Source organism: Nerophis ophidion, linkage group LG05, assembly GCF_033978795.1.
Source record: "Nerophis ophidion isolate RoL-2023_Sa linkage group LG05, RoL_Noph_v1.0, whole genome shotgun sequence".
Taxonomy (NCBI): domain Eukaryota; kingdom Metazoa; phylum Chordata; class Actinopteri; order Syngnathiformes; family Syngnathidae; genus Nerophis; species Nerophis ophidion.
The window spans coordinates 64,504,026-64,523,225 of NC_084615.1; the positions used below are offsets into that span (position 1 = coordinate 64,504,026).

At 39.2% G+C, this 19,200-nt stretch overlaps 1 protein-coding gene across 3 annotated transcripts in view; it reads right to left on the reverse strand.

The window, feature by feature from the left end:
• The window catches only part of gpr174 (G protein-coupled receptor 174), a 35,647-nt gene that overhangs the window by 13,590 nt on the left and 2,857 nt on the right, over positions 1–19,200 (reverse strand). For 2 of the 3 annotated variants that reach the window (XR_009806928.1, XM_061901775.1), the window contains exons 2-3: positions 9,149–9,200; positions 8,646–9,064 (exon numbers count right to left, since the gene is read on the reverse strand). Coding sequence is in view for 2 of the 3 variants with exons in the window: in XM_061901775.1 (XP_061757759.1) it covers positions 8,646–8,840 (195 nt within the window). In the remaining variant the exon portion in view is untranslated. The remainder of the gene's footprint in view (positions 1–8,645; positions 9,065–9,148; positions 9,201–19,200) is intronic. The other variant, XM_061901776.1, reaches the window with a different exon arrangement.

A 19,200-nucleotide genomic window follows, 5' to 3' on the forward strand; every position in this document is an offset into this window, starting at 1 on the left:
TCAGTCCGCCATTTTCTCAAACACATTACAAACATCGAGTCTAATCAGCTCTGTTATTTTCCGTTTTTTCCACTGTTTTCCGTACCTTGGAGACATCATGGCTCGTCGGTGTGTTGTCGGAGGCCGTAACAACACGATCAGGGATGGATTCAAGTTGACTAACGTGGAGTGTTCTTCGATTAGCACGGCATGCTAATCGATGCTAACATGGTATTTAGGCTAGCTGTATATACATTTGTAGCTATATTTGCATCCAGCCTTTCTCTCCACCCACATTTAATGCCAAACAAACACTTACCAATCGACGGATTTAAGTTGCTCCAGTGTCACAAGATGCGAAAGTCCCAATCGTTTGGTCTGCACATTTTACCGGCGATGCTAAGGCAGACATGGCACAGAGATGTATCGATATCCTGCAGATGCATTTCCAACGATTAAGTCAACGAAATCACAAAGGTGAGTTTTGTTCATGTTATTGACTTATGTGCTAATCAGACATATTTGGTCACAGCATGACTGCCAGCTAATCGATTGCAACATGATATTTAGGCTAGCTGTATGTACATTTGTAGCTATATTTGCATCCAGCCTTTCTCTCCACCCGCATTTAATGTCAAACAAACACTTACCAATCGACGGATTTAAGTTGCTCCAGTGTTATAAAATGCGAAAGTCCCGATCGTTTGCCCTGCACATTTTACTGGCGATGCTAAGGCAGACATGGCACAGAGATGTATGGATATCCTGCGACACTCAATCGAAGGCGATAGCCGAATAGCGTCAATAGCTATTTACTCAATAGCTTCATTTTCTTCTTCAATTTCCTTTTCGCTATCTGGCTCCATACTCCAACCATCCGTTTCAATACATGCGTAATCTGTTGAATCGCTTAAGCCGCTGAAATCTGAGTCTGAATTCGACTTAATGTCGCTATATCTTGCTGTGCTATCCGCCATGTTGGCATCACTAAATGACGTCACAGCAAAATGGACGATGGATTTAAAGATAGCGAAAATCAGGCACTTTAAAGCCTTTTTTCGGGATATTCCATATTGGGTAAGATTTTGAAAAAAACTTTGAAAAATAAAATAAGCCACTGGGAACTGATTTTTATTGGTTTTAACCATTCTGAAATTGTGATAATGTTCCCCTTTAAGGATAGGGATGTTACGATCAGGGTTTTAAGCTGACGATTTTAATAGTGTTCATCCATTAATGGGAGTGGACGATACCGATCACATGACTTAACTTTAGGGGTTTTTGCTATACCAATTCTATCAGTGAGATCGGCCGATACCAATACTGGTCACATGTATGAACTGTGCATTTGTTGAGCGCTAGTGACAGTTTAACAATATGGACACAATATTTCAACAAAGTCCCTGATTTTCTTCTACTGGATACAATAAATTAAGCAAAATAAAGTAAATAATTAAAAAGAAGTGAAAACTATTATCTACTAATTCAAATCCTTCAATGTCCTACTGTGTCTAGGGAATTATTAACTGTGTTTGTGAAGTTAAAAACCCCCACAAAAAATGATTTGGACAAAATAAAAATATTGACCTAATCACTCTAGTATCGATCACTACCCTTGGTATTCACACCACCAATTGATGGATCAAACCGCCCTCCTCTTACATGTTGTGTAAACATTATCCTCTCTCGACTCTTTTTAATCTATGTGTGAATTTCCTACTATACAGCAGGGAAGGGATTAGCTGGGCCCCATTCCAGAGTGCGTCTCGCATGAGAGAAAGGTGAGGGGTTACTCATTTTGTAATGCAGTCTGCTGAAAATGATGGAAAGTGCCACACTGTGAAGTTGGAATTGCCACAAAACACATTTTAAGCCATCTAACACTCTACTTCCATCTGGCAACTAAAGTGGATGGTGCTCTCATAATTCGTCACATTTCATGTGTCAGGTAAAATGTGACAAATGGGGCCATATGAATCCCCTTCCTCCTGTATGCTACTTTCTTTCTGCTGTAACGTGGTTCCATCTACATTGCTTAAGCTTTACCAAGCACTTACTGTGGGGCAAAAAAGTATTTAGTCAGCCACAGATTGTGCAAGTTCTCCCACTTAAAATGATGACAGAGGTCTGTAATTTTCATCATAGGTACACTTCAACTGTGAGAGACAGAATGTGGGGAAAAAATCCAGGAATTCACATTGTAGGAATTTTAAAGAATTCATTTGTAAATTATGGTGGGAAATAAGTATTTGGTCAACCATTCAAAGCTCTCACTGATGGAAGGGGGTTTTGGCTCAAAATCTCACGATACATGGCCCCTTTCATTCTTTCCTTAACACGGATCAATCGTCCTGTCCTCTTATCAGAAAAACAGCCCCAAAGCATGATGTTTCCACCCCCATGCTTCACAGTAGGTGTGGTGTTCTTGGGATGCAACTCAGTATTCTTCTTCCTCCAAACACGACGAGTTGAGTTTATACCAAAATGGATACATGGATGATACAGCAGAGGATTGGGAGAATGTCATGTGGTCAGATGAAACCAAAATAGAACTTTTTGGTCGTGTTTGGAGGAAGAAGAATACTGGGTTGCATCCCAAGAACACCATATCCACTGAGAAGCATGGGGGTGGAAACATCATGCTTTGGGGCTGTTTTTCTGCTAAGGAGACAGGACAATTGATCCATGTTAAGGAAAGAATGGGCCATGTATCGGGAGATTTTGAGCCAAAACCTCCTTCCATCAGTGAGAACTTTGAATGGTTGACCAAATACTTATTTTCCACCATAATTTACTAATACATTCTTTAAAATTCTTACCATGTGAATTCCTGGATTTTTTCCCCCTTATTCTGTCTCTCACATTTGAAGTGTACCTATGATGAAAATTACAGACATCTGTCCTCATTTTAAGTTGGAGAACTTGCACAATCTGTGGCTGACTAAATACTTTTTTGTCCCACTGTATGTCTTGGTGTTGTTCAAAGCGAGCTTTGTAGTTAGCTTAGCTCTTAGCATCCCTGCTCCTGGCTTGCATCTGGTGTGCAACATGTTTAGCCTCATCCTCCAATGATAATATTAGTCAATAATGATACTTAAGACACTAAGAAAATCAGTTTATTTGCCATAATGGAGGTGATTAGGATTAACGAAGGGCAGAGACTCCACATTTGAGACACATAATTAGCTGCGAGCTGCTTGTCAGCTGGGGGACTAAAAGTTAAAAGTTAAAGTACCAATGATTGTCACACACACAGTAAGTGTGGTGAGATTATCCTCTGCATTTGATCTATTACCATTGATCACCCCTTGGGAGGTGAGGAGAGCAGTGAGCAGCGCTCGGGAATCATTTTGGTGATTTGACCCCCAGTTCCAACCCTTAATGCTGAGTGCCAAGCAGGTAGTGGGGGCCCTTAGGGAGATTTTAGGGTGTGTTCGTTCACTTTTGTCTAAAAGCGCCAAATTTGGCACAGGTGTAGCTCAGGGTGTACTTAAATGATTTGGCTAGGGCGATGTCACGCCAAATTTCTTCTCTTTACAAAAACCTCCCCTCCGCCCCATTTACTTCCGGGGTCATGATTAATACAGACGTTTTGTTAACGCTATATTATAAAAATATAAAGCTATATTATAAAAATAGAGACGTTTTGTTAACGCTATATTATGAAAACATTTCAAAAACAATTTACCAACACAAGCTATGGGATGACATAAGAGGAAACGTGACCCCAGAAGTAAATGCGTCATCCCATAGCTTGTGTTTGTAAATTGTTTTTAAATTTTTTTTATAATATATCCATCCATCCATTTCCTACCGCTTATTCCCTTTTGGGGTTGCGGGGGGCGCTGGCGCCTATCTCAGCTACAATCAGGCGGAAGGCGGCGTACACCCTGGACAAGTCGCCACCTCATCGCAGTTTTTATAATATACCGTTAACAAAACATCTGTATTTTTATAATATAGCGTTATATTTTTATAATATAGCGTTATATTTTTATAATATAGTGTTATATTTTTATAATATAGCGTTATATTTTTATAATATAGCGTTAACAAAACGTCTGTATCAATCATGACCCCGGAAGTAAATGGGGGGGGTTTGTAGGGGGGGAAGAAATTTGGCGTGACAGCGCCCGCGCTAGTGACCTTTGGGGTCGCCACAGCGACTGATCCAATATGGCTACCACCTGAACACGCTTTTGCCTTTACATTTGAATCAAATGAGCTACAAATCCAAACTTGGTGTCTATTTCATGTTTTTTTGACAATTAAAATATGATGGAAAAATCATCTTTATGATTGGGTGTGTCTGGACTCCTAATTAGCATATTTCCAAGATGGCGGCTATGTAAAAATTAGGTGTACCTTAACTTTTGGTACCTTTGGCAAACTATTTTAGGTTTATTGAGCATCTGAAACACACTGGAATGATCAGATTTATGATCATTTATTTATTAGAGCACTTTAATTTCCATATTAACAACGTAGCCTTTATCTACCAAAATGTTTTGCACATATATTTCAAAACAGATAGAATGTAAAGATAAAGATATATTTCATTGTAACATTCGTAAAAGTAGAGCAAGTCAATGTTCTTTCTCTACTTTTAGGTTTCTGTTTCTGTTGAAACAGAAACCTAAAAGTAGAGAAAGTCAGTGTCTCCCCACCCCCCTGTATTATTGGTTTCTTTTTCAACAAAAACAAAAACCTATATTACGGAGAAGGCTCTGACACTGTTATCCACACAGTGTGATAATAGTTTGGTCCCTCGACAGGCTACTCTTGTGTCTCCTGACTTCTCCTGATGTGAAAATCATACAGAAGAGCTTATCTATGTACAGTCATTCTACTGCATAATCTAACATTGTGAAAATCATCAACTTTATTTTCATGTAATGCATTTTTCAGTGTAGCTATTAGAGATGCACGGTTTGCGGTCCCAGCCGCGGAGTCCGCGGATAAACCGCGGGTCGGGCGGGTGACATGACAAAAAAATTGATTTTAAATAGATTCGGGCGGGTGGCGGTTGAACCATTCGGAAATATTTAATATACATAGTTCAGGGAACGGTAACCTTTACCACTCAAAGAGCCATTATGACCTGTGTCACAAAGGAAGACAATAGGAGCCGCAAACATTCTCGGGAATATCTGTTGGCGGTCACCCAGATAATAAGAATAAGGGCGTGCTATGAAGCCATTGCCTTTGACGCCTTCTACAACATGAACAAACTGCTTGCCAGTCCAGCAACATGTTGTATATGGCTTCCGCAGACAGACGTAAACAAATGCAAGGCATACTGGGTGATACAGAGTACACTGATGGTTGTGATATAAACAACTTTAACACTCTTACTAATATGCGCCACACTGAGAAGCCACACCATACAAGAATGAGAAACACAATTCGGGAGAACATCCTCACAGTAACACAACATAAACGCAAGACAACAAATACCCAGAATCCTTTGCATCTATGACACTTCCTGACTATATTATACACCCCGCTAGCACCAACCCATAACCCCCCCCCCCCCCCACACACCCGTGCGTCGGTAAGGTGGGCAGTGTTGGGGGCGCGGGGGTGTAAAATATAGTCAGGAATAGTCATGGATGCAAAGGATTCTGGGTATTTGTTGTGTTGCGTTTATGTTGTGTTACTGTGAGGATGTTCTCCCGAAATGTGTCATTCATGTTTGGTGTGGCTTCACAGTGTGGCGCATATTAGTAAGAGTGTTAAAGTTGTTTATGTCACAACTATCAGTGTACTCTGTATCCCCTACTATGCCTTTCAATCTTGTACGTGTATCTGCGGAAGCTGCATACAACATGTTGTTGGACTGGCAAGCAGTTTGTACATGTTGTAGAAGGCGCCAAAGGCAATGGCTTAATAGCCCGCCGTTATTCTCGTTATCTGGATGAGCACCAGCAAATATTCGCGAGAACGGTTGCGGTTCCCATTGTCTTCTTTACTCTGTGAAACGGGTCAAAACAGCTCTTTGAGTGGTAAAGGTTGCCGACCCCTGATATATAACAACGGGCGGGTGGCGGGCGGTTGCGGTTTTGATAAAATGTTGGTTCTGGTGGATGACGGGTGGATGACGACTTTAGTGATGCGGTTGCGGATGATATAATTGCCTATCCGCGCAGCTTTAGTAGCTTTTATCAAACAATATGGCCTCCACATCATCTGATAGTAATAGTAACAGCAACAGCATCAATTGGGACTTATGTTGTCTCTGCCAATTACGGTCTGATGACCCCTTACACACAACCAAAAGCGAAGGACCTTTGTTGCTAAAAAGGATCTCAAAGATTTAATTGAAATTGCGAATGCTTTACCTTCATGTACAGTATACATGGCACAATTGATTAATTGAATGACGGTTCAGGTATTGCATCAACACTTGTCTTAAATAAGACCTAATACCACTAACGCTGCAAACGCTACTGTAGTAGTTCTTGTGTTAAAAGGGCTCGAAAGCATGAGGATCATTTTGTCCCCTCCTTATTAAGTCCTAAAAAGTTTTGATCAGGTCATCCCCAAACCAGTGGTATTCATTATTTGATATGTGAAGGGGAGGATATGAAAGATCTCCCTCCGCAAGGCATTAACAAATATTGTTGATTCCAAAATGGAAAGCTGGGCAGAGTCTAGTTAAGATTTTAAACTTCTTGGGAGATCAAGCATCTGATGTGAACGCAGCAGATGTGTACTATCATACCAAATGTTATCTGAACTTGAGATATGCAGCACAAGTTGCAAAACATAAAACATCTTCCAGCATATCAGAAGAAGAAGGGTCTACCAGTGAATCCAGGGAAACCTTTGACCCTCTGACTATATCACAAATTGTTGGGATTCAGATTGCTCTTTCACATTTTCAAATTTAAGGCAACTCTATAGATCCCTTATGAATGAACGTGGGCCTGTCTGTTGTTATTATGAAACTCACAAAACAAGATTCAAGACACATCACCTCTCTTTTCTGCCTGCCTGGAGTGAACACCAGAAAGGGAGGGAGACGTACATTGCAAGCAAGTAAAAAGTGTCAGACAGTGTAGCTAGAGGCCATGATCCCAAACATATTGATCAAGATGAGGCACTTTTGTTAACAAGGTTTGCCTTGGTTTTACACAAGTATTGTTTACAACCAGGGCGGCACGGTGGGAGAGGGGTTAGTGCGTCTGCCTCACGATACGAAGGTCCTGGGTAGTCCTGGGTTCAATCCCGGGCTTGGGATCTTTCTGTGTGGAGTTTGCATGTCCTCCCCGTGACTGCGTGGGATCCCTCCAGGTACTCCGGCTTCTTCCCACCTCCAAAGACATGCACCTGGGGATAGGTTGATTGGCAACACTAAATTGGGCCTAGTGTGTGAATGTGAGTGTGAATGTTGTCTGTCTATCTGTGTTGGCCCTGCGATGAGGTGGTGACTTGTCCAGGGTGTAGCCCACCTTCCGCCCGATTGTAGCTGAGATAGGCACCAGCGCCCCCCCGCGACCCCAAAGGGAATAAGTGGTAGAAAATGGATGGATGGATTGATGTTTACAACCAGGACACACACATTTGATGGTACCTTGCCTTCCAACAGTCTTATGGTATCTTTTCCTGAACCTTTAAGAGTATTCAATGACATTGTCCTTCAAGGACCAGGACTCCTTAAAGCCTTCAAGGCTTTGAGGAGTCCTGGTCCAGATGCCAGTACAGCCTGGGCCATCCTTCTTCACTGCGGGTGCAAGACGTCTTGTAGTGGGCACTATGCTTTAAATCTGGGGTCTGTTGCACCTCATTGTGTGGATGTGAGGGTGCATGCACCAACAATGAGGGTCCAGCACACTAACCTGGGTGCGCACACTCGGTGCAGCTTTTGTCAAATAATCGGGGAACAAAAACAACAACAACCACCCCCTCCCCCCCGACATTTCATATAAACATCAGAATGGAATCATGCCTGTTGCACCAGGTTTTACTCATAATAATGCCCAAGTTACGTCCAATGTCTTCAAAATAGCAAAACTCAACTTGGAAATATGCAATTTAGGGGTCTGGACACATCCAAAAACAAAAATTAGCATTTCTAATTATGAAAACATATGAAATAGACACCAAGTTTACATTTGTAGCTCATCCCTTTCAAATGTTAGAGACAAAAGTTATTACAGGTGGCGGCCATATTTGATTGGCCGCTGTGGTTACCCCAAAGGTCACCGGTGCGGGCGCCATAGCTGAATCATTTAAGTATGCCCTGAGCTACACCTGTGCCAAATTTGGTGCTTTTAGACAAAAGTGAACGAAAATATCTCTAAGGGCCTCCAATAAGATAGGTCATTTTTATAGTCTTTGGTATGACTCGGCAGGGGTTTGAGCTCACGACCGACCGATTTCAGGGCGGACACTCTAACCACAAGGCCACTGAGCATTAAAAAAGCCACTGAAAAGGCATTAATTAAATTAAATGATTCCCGAGCGTGGCCACCGCTGCTGCTCACTGCTCCCCTCAACAAGGGGATGGGTCAAATGCAGAGGGTAATTTCACCACTACTAGCGTGTGCTTGACTCTTAGTGGTACTTTAACTTTTAACTTTAATCGAAAATGGCGATCACGTAAGTTTGCACAGAAGTCGGTAAACACTGATTGGCACATCCCTAGTTTAGAACATTTGTACCTGCATCAAGTCAGCCACAGCCAGGTTCATCATGAACACCACCGCCTTCTTGGTTTCCCGGACGTAAACCCTGAACACCCACAGTGCCAGGATGTTCCCCAGCAGGCCCGGGACTAGGATGACACTGTACACCACTGCATACAAGTGGTGCTGGTACATCCTCAGCTCCCCTGTGTTATTGCAGCTGTCGTTCATGGTAAACCACACGCAGCAAAGAACTGTACGAAGACGATGCACTCCGAGCTTGTATCAGGAACCTTGTCCCTAGTCCTGTGATGGCTGGCGTGTACGGTCTGCATGTCCATGGCAGCTGTCCATCATGGTGAGGAAGAGCACATACTTGGACTCGTGGCTTTTAGCCTCAGCAGCATCCCAGCAGGATATACGTATATCGTATTTCAGTGACGAGGAAAGGGTTCCTGGATAGAGGAGAAGAAATATTGTTTGAAAGATTTCTCCTTAGGTTTGCATGATCAGAAACTCAACTTTTCCGTGTGACTTACCTATAAAAACTCTAAATGACGCTGAGTCAGCCTGCTTTGCTCCGAAGACAACCTGTAGTGATGCGAAAGAAAACTTACATGATCTCAGCAAATGGTGCGTGTGGTCATAAACATACGTAATGACAGCGTTTGCGGAGGCAGTTGCAAAATATATGCAAAGCCGCACTCTTCCACATAATGCATGCAAGTCAGCCAACAATGAGCTAGTGACAAAGCTCTCGGCACAAAGCATCAGTGAAACCACAGCAAGGCCTACAAGTTATGATTGTGTTTACGCAGTGGTGTGCAAGGCCTTCTCTGCTGGCCTAACAAAACCAGAAATCATGATCATAATTAAAGACAAAATTATTTTTTTATTTACTTTCCCTAAATATCTAAAAGTATTCATATTCTCCTCATGTCATACTATGGTCCTTCCAGCGCAGTTGTTTTTAGGTTATAGAGTTTTTATCCAATTAGAATTCAGCTTGCTTATGTTGCCATGCTGTACCAAATCCGCCTAGAGACTTAAGAATCAACAATGCAGGCGTCTGTACCATATTTGCCAACACTCCCGGATTTTCCTGGAGACTCCCAAAATTCAACGCCTCTCCCGAAAACCTCCCGGGACAAATTTTCTCCCAAAATCTCCCGAAATTCAGGCCGAGCGGGAGGCCACGCCCCCTCCAGCTCCATGCGGATGTTGTGAACTTGTGACACTCTTAAACAGGACAATACAGCCATCTACTGTACATAGAATGTAGAATGGAATGTACTTTATTGATCCCTGGGGGAAATTCAGCACCACAGTTTGCTCACAATAAACAATGATAATAATAAATAATATATGAATAATATAAATATATTCTACATATATTCTACATTTAAGTGCAGTCAAGGAACATATGCATTATACAGTCTGATGGCTGTCGGTATGAAGGACCGCCTGTGTCGTTCCTTGTCACATTAGGGGAGTCTGAGCCTTCCACTGAACGTGCTCATTCTCTCCGCAAGGTCCGAGTGTAGTTGTTGGGAGGTGTTGTCCATAATGGCTAGGAGTTTTGCTAGGAGTTTTGCTAGACTTCTACTCTCTGACACCACCGCCAGAGAGTCTAGCTGTGCATGCATATGGTTAGAAAAATAGTGACAGAGAATAGAACAAAGATGGACAATTCAACCCTTAACTCAACAATGAGTAGATGAGTGTTATGTGTGTGTATATCTGTAAATAAATGAACACTGAATCTCAAGGCAATGCAAATCAAACAATAAAAAAAAAACAAATAAGGGTTTGAATTGGTCCAGATTATCGGGGACCAGGGCTGTGAATTTTTGGTTGTCCCACGATTCGATTCAATATCGATTCTTGGGGTCACGATTCGATAATATATTGATTTTTTCGATTCGATTCGATTCTCGATTCAAAAACGATATTTTTCCGATTCAAAACGATTCAGTATTCATTCAATACATAGGATTTCAGCAGGACCTACCCCAGTCTGCTGACATGCTAGCAGAGTCGTAGATTTTTTTTTTAAAAAACCTTTTATAATTGCAAAGGACAATTTTTTATCAACTGATTGCAATAATGTAAATTTGTTTTAACTATTAAACGAACCAAAATATGACTTATTTTATCTTTGTGAAAACATTGGACACAGTGTGTTGTCAAGCTTATGAGATGTGATGCAAGTGTAAGCCACTGTGACACTATTGTTCTTTTTTATTATTTTTATAAATGTCTAATGATAATGTCAGTGAGGGATTTTTAATCACTGCTATGCTGAAATTATAATTAATATTGATACTGTTGTTGATAATATTAATTTTTGTTTCATTACTTTTGGTTTGTTCTGTGTCGTGTTTGTGTCTCCTCTCAATTGCTCTGTTTATTGCAGTTCTGAGTGTTGCTGGGTCAGGTTTGGTTTTGGAATTGGATTGCATTGTTATGGTATTGCTGTGTAGTGGTTTGTTGGATTGATAAAAAAAAAAAAATTAAATAAAAAAAAAAACCCAGATTTTTTAAAAATGAGAATCGATTTTGAATCGCACAATGTAAACGATTCGATTCGTATTCGAATCGATTTTGTCCCACACCCCTATCGGGGACTGTTATTACTGATGGACAGGTGTCGTGGTGTGACTGCAGCCAGGCACGTAAGAAAACCCTCGTCTCCATGGCAGCGTTTCTGTCGCTTTCACTCATTTGCCGCTTTTCCACCAATGCAGGGGCAGGCAACGCAAAACGTTGACAGAGCCATTTCGGACCCAAATAACACATTGCTGTCAAGCGCCATTCATATAAAACTCGCGGGCCGCACTAACATTAACATTACTTATCAAGGTGGGGGCCGCAAAATAACGTCTAGCGGGCCGCAATTGGCCCGCGGGCCGTATGTCCGAGACCCCTGCTGTAAGTGAACGGACACAGACATTTGACAGACGGTTGCAATAGCCAATCAGATTACGAGTTGTTGTCAGTAAGGCCTTCCAGATGACCTAAGGCAGATACTGTATATATTGTAATGTTAATAGCTAGGTAACAAAATAACTCCATTACCCAGCATGCCACACTAATGAAGACCATGCTCAGTAGCCCCGTTTAGGTTATTGAATGGAGCCATGCCGGCATCTGGAGGTTTTTGACGGGAACATTGTGGAGTAAAATTTAAGAACTCAGCCAACACGCCTCGTCAACATCTTTTATGATTAGACCAGATATATTTGCAAAGCCATTTTCAAGAAGGATAAATAAAGAGAAACTATATCTTGTGAGACAGTGTCGGCCAATCCCGGAAGCTAGCTCAGCTGTCACAGCGATGAAATGTGTGAGTTCATGTATTTTATTTTTTCACGATTAATATATTTTTTGCAATTTTAATTTTGACAGTACCACATAAGATATGTTTTATTGATTTGTAAATGCGCCGTAAAATAACCAGTTTTGTACAATACCCATTAGTGCGTAAATGTGTTCCTGTATAGTATTTCTCCAGCAATGGTCATGTAGTGACATAAATGATGGTATTTTGAGAGGTAATCATTGAAATCCAACATCACTGAAGGCCTAGGTGGGAAACGCACGGCCTGCCACTGTGGTTATGGTATGTCGAACCCGCATACAGTTACAATACGATACATCATTGATTGATTGATTGATTGAAACTTTTATTAGTAGATTGTACAGTTCAGTACATATTCCGTACAGTTGACCATTAAATGGTAACACCCGAATACGTTTTTCAACTTGTTTAACTCGGGGTCCACGTAAATCAATTCATGGTAAATCATCACATGATCAACTTTCAAAGACAGTAAGAAGAAGCAGAGCTTAGACCCCCTTCCATTTCACAGCAATTTCTAACACATTTGTTTGTACTCAATCTGTATCACAAACGGTGGATAAATAAATAAATGAGCAATTAAATAAATAAATAAGGTTCTCATAAGTTAATAGGTAAGTTATGATTCACATAATGAGAGGAAAGAGATCATCTAACATTTTAAAAACACTTCTTAATTGTACTTTGTAAACATTTTTAGTATAATTCAGTTTCCAAACCGGATCATATTCGTGCATTGTTTGACTTTTTTACTTAATCCATTCAATAGTTAAATTTCACATACTAATATACAAAAGGTATTAAGTGTTGTACGTGCATACAAATGTTTTAAGTAACAATATTTCCTTAAGGTTATATTTCTCCTCTTTGGTTGAGAATAATTGTCGTATGTTCTTGGGTAGCAGGTTCTAGTTTGTTTTGTGCATTATTTTAACTGTTTGCAAATGCACCAAATTATTGAATTTTGATCAATTTGATTCTAAAAATAAATGGTTTGAATGTTCTTCAATATTGTGTATTATTCAAACAGACCTCTTTTGTAACACAAGTGTAAGTGGAAGCAAATGTGTTGCTGATTGGCCAGAATGTCTTAAGAGCAAGGCTTTGCATCAAAACCTGCTTTTTGAGTGCAGATGTACAAATATTTTCTTAGAACTTTTCAGTTATGGTGAACAAACATGAAACATGCTTGTTTAGTTAAAATCCAAAACAGGTTTATGCATTATTTAAAATCTACATGATTAAATGTTGTTACCATAAACAAATAGAAATTGAGGACATTAAAGATTAAAGTGAAATTAGTGTGTAAATATTTTGATTAAAAAAAGGTGTTTGCACTAAATATTCTCATCAAAGTGAAAAGCATTCAATTTTATTTTCATTTTAAGGCCGCATACAGACATACTTGCCAACCTTGAGACCTCCGATTTCAGGAAGTGGGGTGTGTGTGTGTATGTGTGTTTGTGTGTGTGTACGTGTGTGTGTGTGTGTGTGGGGGGGGTTGGGGGCGTGGTTAAGAGGGGAGGAGTATATTTACAGCTAGAATTTACCAAGTCAAGTATTTCATATATATACATATATATATATATACATATATATATATATATAAGAAATACTTGACTTTCAGCGAATTCTAGCAATACATATGTATATATTTATTATATATATATGTATATATATACATATATATATATATATATATATATATATATATATATATATATATATATATATATATATATATATATATATATGTATAAGATAAATACTTGAATTTCAGTGTTCATTTATTTACACATATGCACACACATAACACTCATCTACTCATTGATGAGTTAAGAGTTGAATTGTCCTTCCTTGTTCTAATCTCTTGTCACTATTTTCTTAACCATGCTGGGTCTCCAATGATGCATTGCTGTGTGGCACGCACAAAAGTGCTTTCATCAAATTGAATCTTCCATCTCTCCCTTGCATGGCCCAAAACGTACAGTAGATGGCAGTATTGTCCTGTTTAAGAGTGTCACAGCATTGCTGTTTACGGCAGACGAACTGCTTTGCGGTAGACGAAAATGTGACTGCTGTTGTTGTGTGTTGTTACCGCGCTGGGAGGACGTTAATGAAACTGCCTATCAATAAACCCACATAAGAAACAAAGAACTCGCCCTCGATCATTCTACAGTTATAACGTCATTGGGCAGGCACGCAGTTTATATTGTTGGGAAGCAGACGTGAAAACAGGCTGTTGACACGTCACTCAGGTTCGCATGGAGCTGGAGGGGGCGTGGCCTCCAGCTCCGCCTGAATTTCGGGAGATTTTCGGGAGAAAATTTTTCCGGGGAGGTTTTCGGAAGAGGCGCTGAATTTCGGGAGTCTCCTGGAAAATCCGGGAGGGTTAGCAAGTATGCATGCAGAAATGTTAAACCATTCCGGGGCCATTTTGATATTTTTTTTCATTTTGTAATAAAAAAACAAAGAAAATGCTAAACAAATGGTTAAAACATTCATTCTACGTACAATATGTGTGTATAGGACAAAACGTTGTTCCGCTTTGTGTTACAGGAGACAAAGAGTCATCCAAATGTCATCTTTTTCTCATTAAGTTACGCCTGTTTGCTTTTTTTCCTAAATTTTTTACCTGGTGTACTTCTTACTTATTCCAGTTAAGTGACCTACAGTAACCTAACCAAACCTATTCTAAATCGATTCATTTTTTTTTTAATGATAAAAACATATAGAATAATAATTCGGCCATCTCCACCCTTACACGTATGGAGGTCATACAGTAGCAAAGAGAAGCTTTTGCAACCTGTAGCAGGTTCTAAAAAGGTGTTAACATCATTTTTATACCAAATATTATATTATGAGGATCGGTTTGAGTCGAGAATCGTGTTGGATCAAGAATAGATTCTGAAGTGAATCAGTCTATTAAATGTAATGTTTATCGCCCTAAATCACGAGTGCCTTAAAGGGCTTCACAAACTCACAATGCCAACCTGTTATCTAAACCCACATTTGGGCAAGGAAAAACTAAAACAAAACAAAACAGATGAAATCCTTACCCCAAGAATGGGAACTGAATCAAATTGTGAGTTGTTGAAATATTCACATACTTACTTTTAAAATTAAATTTTTTGGGGTTGCTTTTTTTGCTTGATTTTATTTCGACAAGCTGCTGTGGGCCAACAAAACTTGAGCTGCGGGCCACACTGAAATGAAATTAAAATTATTATTTTGTAATGGAAATAAATAAGAATAGCAATTCGGACGTGAATAGATTTTTTTTTGTAAAATTTGTTTGTAAAAATAAAAATTTATTTGTAAAAATCTTCTTGATCAAATAATCAATTGCATACATTAGGCAATTGTGTAGTAATATGAGGCCATTATTCACACATTCATGTTCATACATTCACTGTTTCAAGGTGCCGTTTGAAGCAGCCATAACTGCAATGTGGCCCTTGATGAAAACAAGTTTGACACCTCTTCTCTAAGCCATGACAAGTTAAATTTCTTTTGGTATTATTTTATAAGGTTTACATAGTGATGGTTTTAAAGGGGAACATTATCACAATTTCAAAAGGGTTAAAAACAATAAAAATCAGTTCCCAGTGGCTTGTTGTATTTTTTGAAGTTTTTTTCAAAATTTCACCGGTCTCGGATTATCCCTAAATAAAGCTTTAAAGTGCCTTATTTTCGCTCTTTGCAAAGACACTGGCCATTTCCCTGTGACGTCATACAGTGCCGCCAATGTAAACAAACAATGGGAATACCACAGCAAGATATAGTGACATTAGCTCGGATTCAAACTCGGATTTCAGCGACTTAAGCGATTCAACAGATTACACATGTATTGAAACGGATGGTTGGACTATGAAAGTATTGAAGAAGAAACTGAAGCTATTGAGCGAATAGCTATTGACGCTATTCATAGCCATAGCATGGGCGAATAGCTGCATTAGCATTGCCGGTAAAATGTGCGGACTAAACGATCAGGACTTTCGCATCTTTTGACACTGGAGCAACTTAAATCCGTCGATTGGTAAGTGTTTTTTTCGCATTAAATGTGGGTGGGAGGAAACGTAATATAGTTGCAAATGCATTTGCAGGTTATCCATACATCTCTGTACCATGTCTGCTTTGGGCACTGCCGGTAAATAGCATGTTAGCATCGATTAGCGTAGCATGTTAGCATCGATTAGCTGGCAGTCAACATCAACAAAACTCACCTTTGTGATTTCGTTGACTATCGTTGCAAATGCATTTGCAGGTTATCCATACATCTCTGTGCCATGTCTGCCTTAACATCGCCGGTAAATGTGGAGACACTCTGGCCCATTCAATGGGGGTCTGGCGATAGACACTTTCGCATCTTCGGGCCAGTGGTGCAACTTGAATCCCTCCCTGTTAGTGTTGTTACACCCTCCGACAACACACCGTCGAGGCATGATGTCTCCAAGATTCCAAAAAATAGTCAGAAAAACGGAAAATAACAAAGCTGAGACCCAATGTTTACAATGTGTTGAAAATGAAAATGGCGGGTGTGTTTCCTCGGCGACGTCACATTCAGACGTCATCGCCTCCAGCGCGATAAACAGAAAGGTGTTTAATTCGCCCAAATTCACCCATATAGAGTTCGGAATTCGGTTTAAAAAATAGATGGTCTTTTTTCGGCACCATCAAGGTATATATTGACGCTTACATAGGTCTGGTGATAATGTTCCCCTTTATGATGTCACAATTACCCAGTTTTGGGAGCATAGGTATTCATTGTAAATATTATGAATAAACTAGGCTCCAGCACCCCCCGCATCCCTGAAAGGGTCAAGCAGTAGAAAATGGATGTATGGATTTACACTCCAAAAAAGAGCTGACAAATAATAATATAAAACGACTCGATTTCAGGAAAATAAATTTAAAAAACTAGTGCAATTACCGTCCATTCAGCTTCCTACTTTTACTTGATAGGACTTTATTAAATTAAGATTTGTATAGCCAGCAATTACCTGGACTTTCAAGATAGAAAATAGGTATTTTATATTGAAAACAAGATTTATTCAACTTGCAATTTTTGAATTAAGTATCCTCGGGATGTTGCAGAATCTTTCAACAAGATTTTCTAAGTTGGAACAAAACAAAATAACTTTTTTGAATAGATAATTCTTTGATTTTATGATTTTAAAACTAGAATAGACCAAATAAAATATCCATGCTAAAATTAAGATTTTGATGCAAAGTCAATGACTAAAAATAAGTAAATAACTCTTAAAACTAGGGACATTTCCAGAAATAAAAGGTTAAATCTTGGCAAGTGGCAAAACACTTGCAGTGCAAATATTGTATTAATGGAACAGACAGGCTCGTGGGTAAGCATAAACAATATAAAATATGTTCATTTTTTTCCTGCTGCTCTTATTCTCATGGTAATGTAGAAAACACGGATGGAAAGTTACTATTTTTGAGCACCTGCAAATGTGTGAAAGCCCCCGCAGGGATACAGCATGGTGACTTCTGCCTCACCACTAACAGGTCAAACAAGCCACAATAGAAATGCTCTATTCCCCTTTATGTTTCATATTTTGTAATAGTTTCAAAGTGGTTTAGGGGGTTTTCATTGTCCTCACGGTACAAGACCCATTTCCACTGATTGCAATTTTATTTCATATGATAAACTGATCTACAACCTCTGCATCAGAAGGAACTTTGTTTAATGGCCTTGTTCTGAATAATAATACATACATGCAGCTGCACAGGCTGTGCAATAAACTATTCTTAAGTACATAGTCATATCCATAATGCTGTTCGTTGTAAATAAATAGTTATAAACATGCCTGCTTTTGTGTGATAGTGTCAGTCCGCAACATTATAATCACTTAAATAAAATATTTGGGTATGCTTGTTATGAGGCAGACCACCGATGGTTTCTTCCTCTACCTCCATCAGGGTTTGCGGTGGGACATGGAAAATGCATATTTTTCTATTTGATACACATCCGATACCTAAATATAAATCAACGATCAAAAATTCAACCCCCTTAGTAAATTACACCCATTTTCTGACAGTTTGTAATATTTGTGTTGCGATACAGCAGGGGTCGGGAACCTTTTTGGCTGAGAGAGCCATACAAGCCAAATATTTTAAAAAGTACTTCCGTGAGAGCCATATAATATATTTTTAAGACTGAACACAACTCAATGCGTGCATTTTTAAGTAAAACCAACATTTTTAGAGTATAATAAAATAAGTCTCTTATTCTTTTTGATAACAATTATTCTGAAGCGAACCAACAATAAATAAAATACTTCTTACCATTAATGCGACTTCTTGAACAGGTGCGTTAGAAACCAGATGGATGGATTAAAATGCATGAGAATGTTTTATATTTTGAACGTTATTTTTGACACTGTGACTACCAGCAGAATTATTCATTACTTATTGTGTTAAGCAATGTCAGCTAAGATTTATCTGAGAGCCAGGTGCAGTCATCAAAAGAGCCACATCTGGCTCGAGAGCCATAGGTTCCCTACCCCTGCGATACAGTAATACTGTACCTCAATTTACGAGCTAAACTGCTTCTGTTAGAGCGCTCTTAAGTCAAAACATTTGAAACTCAAATCAAATTCGCCCATTGAAATAAATTACAATTAAAAAACATGCAAAAATATACCTTTTAAAAAGAAAAACAAACTTTCAGTTAATAAATAATGTATAAAAACAATAAAATTGAATGTAATACTAACAAACAACTACAGTAGTTTTATTAAGTAATATACTATTATTGGATAATGTTTACCTTGGATAATATATATCTACTGTACCTCCTTCAAGCTGCTTCTCTATCAAACGCACTATCAGCAGCTCTTTAATATTTTCATGGATAAATATCCAATGTTTGTATGTCATTTCAACATTCTTGGCTGGTGTTATTGGCTCATTCTGCTTCAGTATGGTGCAGGCGAGCAGCGATACGCTCCAATTGCTTTGCCAAGTAAGCAAGCGACACATCTGTCGTGTTTTTGATGATTTAATTCTTTAATTCAATGCATAAAATCTGAATCTTGCGCTCAACTCTCTCCTTCACTCAGTTTCTCCCTTCCCATGGTTGGAAAAAAAAGTTATGTCGATCTCCGGCTATAATAATAATAATGGACCGTATGTTTTGGGTGAAATGTACAGAGTTGACTGTGACATTTTCTACGCCAACTAACTGTGTGAATGTTTGTAATTCAACTT